Consider the following 3,264-nt stretch of genomic DNA (forward strand, 5'->3'; position numbering starts at 1 on the left):
TATATATATATATATATATTCATATTTGCGTGCGTGTGTGTGTGTGTGTGAGAGAGAGAGAGAGAGAGAGATTTTCCGGCATTAAAATGTGTCAGCCTTTACAACGAGGCAAATGTGATGTTAAGTTACATACAAGTATATAAGGGAGGCTACTCTAACTAACAAGGGAAGTAACTCATACTTGTGTCTATTAAATAAGCCGAAAATTAACTAAAGTAATTGCCGGTAGAAAACCCTTAATAACAAAATTCAAACATCTTTGTTTTTGTTGTTTTTGTACTCAGTTTTGCTGAGCGACAACTTCAGCGTGTTTTCATATATAATAATGAAGTTCATTCAAAAGCAGTAAGGAGTGTTTATATAATGAAACTTGGCTTTTTCTGGCTATCTTTTTCTTCTCTAATTAAACATATAACACAGTCTTTGCATCTCTTTTAATATTTCTTTTTCATCTATAAGAAAAAGAACAAGAACTTGAAAAGTTGCACTGAGGATTTTATGCCGCTAAAATACACAGTAACTTTCACTTGTACAAAGTAACTGAGTGTGAAGTTCAAGTCTTTCAAAATTGTGATTTAATTGTTACTGTCTCCATTTTCTGGACAGGATGACAAGGGAAATAACTCCTCTTATTTTGTAACGTTAATCTTATATAGTAGAATCGTTTAGCACACCGTGCAGAATGCTTAGCAGCATTTCGTCCGTCTTTACATTCTGCGTTCAAATTCCGCTGAGATCAACTTCACCTTTCCTGCTTTTGAGATCGATAAAATAAGTACGATAAAATGAGCACTGGGGTCGATGTAATCGACTAACTCCTTCCCTTGTACCAAAATTTGAAATAAATTTTGTTTATTATCGCAGTTTGTGCGCAATAGCGTCGAAACAATAAGGAAGCCTTCGTGTTAGTGTTTTTTGTTGCCTTTTTTTAATGTAATTTAAAGCGTTAGATAGTTCATACAGATGCTGAATTGTCTAGAAGTATCAGTTATCCGTGATTTTGAAAGAGATGACGGGTCACACAATTCTGCTCAGAAGAGAATCAAAACAACAACGCGCTCAATCATTTTCAAATGAACCACCATATTTTTCAGGCATACAAGTCCAATTTTTCAGACCAAAATTTACAACCAGAAAAAGGAAGATTGATTTTAACACACAGAACACTTCGGAGGATTAAACATTACAGCAAGATCTGGAAACGACGATGTTTAAATGTTTACACGACATGTTTAAGCATTCCATATAACCCATCGTAACTTTTTTTTTATTTTGGGGAATTTTCAGACAATGTTTGCGAATTTGTATTCACACACGGAACTCATACGATTATGATTTTTTTTTTGGATCTTTATAGTTTGACAGATCCTTTTTTTTAATTCTCCCCCACTACCACTACCTCCATAAATTCTAAAAGTGTCACCCTTTTTCAATTTCTCTTTTTTAATCATAGTTTAAAATACGGACAGTCAGAATGTTTTGCTTAAATCCCATCAATAGATCACCCCTGGGTGCATCATGGGAGAAAAATATTGAAAACCATGAATACATATCAAAGTGACAAAGAAACGAGGAAGGTATCAGGTGGTCGACCTATGTGCTAAAAACAACCGCTAAATCACCCTTAAATCACAAGTAATTTTTTTATCTTGCATAATCGTATGAATTCCCGCGTGTAGAACACAAATTCGGGAGAATTTTCTAAAAATTCCAAAACCCTAAAAATTGCTATGCGGGGTTATACGGGGAACTTAAACCAGAATTCCACCCATGTTTACACTATATAATTAAGTCGATTTTAGTGCCAGAGAATAAGCATTTATTTCCTAAGTCATCTAATATACGTAACGTCCTTTTGAAGTAATCGTTGCTCTTATCCTTAAACAGGTCCATCAGCTCTACACCTAGCGGTTCAGTGTGGGGCTTTTGATGCTGTTGTGTGCCTCGTTTGCAATTTTGCCCAACTCAATGCAATTGATAATAATGGCTGGACACCGATTCACTGTGCAGCTTTTTACAACCAGGCGTCTATTCTTGAAGTGTTCCTGCGACAGGATAAGGAATTTACCGAAATTCAAACTCAAGATAAGTAAGGAATTATATGCACATAAATCTTCACCTATATATGTGTGTGTGTGTGTGTGTGTGTGTGTGGTGCGTATATGTGTATACAACACGTACATATGTACTCACAAAATACATATATATATACTTAAATGTGTGTGTGTATGTATGTATGCATATACACACATAGATGTGTGTGTGTGTGTGTATATATATATATGTGTGTGTGTGTGTGTGTGTGTGTGTGTGTGTGTGTGTGTGTGTGTGTGTGTACGCACACACACACACACAATATACATAGATATTCACAGATGTGTGTGTACATATATATCATTGCTATTATGTAAAAGTGTCGTGAGTCCAAAACGTTGCTTTTTCAGAAATCGAAAAAATAGTTTCACCATTCCATTTCTTTTTACATTAGCAACAGTTTCAGCTTAACAATAATACTCTGTTGGGTGCACAAAATTGTATCTCCATGCATGCATGATATTTTCAGTCAGAAATAGTTTTGCAAAACTGTCGTATGTGGGACTTGCTACACTTTTGAAAAATGCCAAACCATTGTACTACACTTTGACAATTTTCATCTGAAGCAGCTGGAGATGCAATAGTTTGACCAAAAGAACTGGCTAATACAAGCAAATCAAATATTGAAAAAAACGCATTTGGCCAAATTTGGACATACAACAGTTTAACATAATAGCAACGATATGTACATATGCATTAGTAGCGTGGTTTGACGGAGGGCTAGGAGTCTGACCGCCCCAGACGACGCTTTTATAGGAAGGCAATTTTGTGTCTACTGTATAAGTCTGTATAGGCTTATGGGGCCGCGGGACAGGAAACTCAAAGGCTGCCCTAGGTGGCACACTCTAGCCACGCTAGAGGGCTTATACCCTTGGTTTCAGGGTGATCCTGGATCTGATAGAGTTCCTTGATTGAATCTAGATGAAGATTTTCCTGTATGAGGCAGACTGCATCATAGATGTGTTCATATATTTTGTATAGTACGCATACAAGTATCACATTTCCCCCTCTCCTTTTCTCCTTATCTCTTTTGTAAACTTCTACATTATTTGTAAACTTTCCTTCCAATGTATCGCTTGTCTGATGCACTTATGTCAAGGAGATATGTCGAATAGCTGCGATCGTGTGTAGAACGGATCTAGCTATCAGCCTAGTCCATTGTGAAGATCG

General features: G+C 36.3%; 1 protein-coding gene across 1 annotated transcript in view; it reads left to right on the forward strand.

The window, feature by feature from the left end:
* The window catches only part of LOC106877194 (ankyrin and armadillo repeat-containing protein), a 39,728-nt gene that overhangs the window by 18,336 nt on the left and 18,128 nt on the right, over positions 1-3,264 (forward strand). The window contains exon 9 of the mRNA XM_014926036.2: positions 1,888-2,089. Within this exon, the coding sequence (XP_014781522.1) occupies positions 1,888-2,089 (202 nt within the window). The remainder of the gene's footprint in view (positions 1-1,887; positions 2,090-3,264) is intronic.

This window comes from Octopus bimaculoides, chromosome 9 (assembly GCF_001194135.2).
Source record: "Octopus bimaculoides isolate UCB-OBI-ISO-001 chromosome 9, ASM119413v2, whole genome shotgun sequence".
Taxonomy (NCBI): domain Eukaryota; kingdom Metazoa; phylum Mollusca; class Cephalopoda; order Octopoda; family Octopodidae; genus Octopus; species Octopus bimaculoides.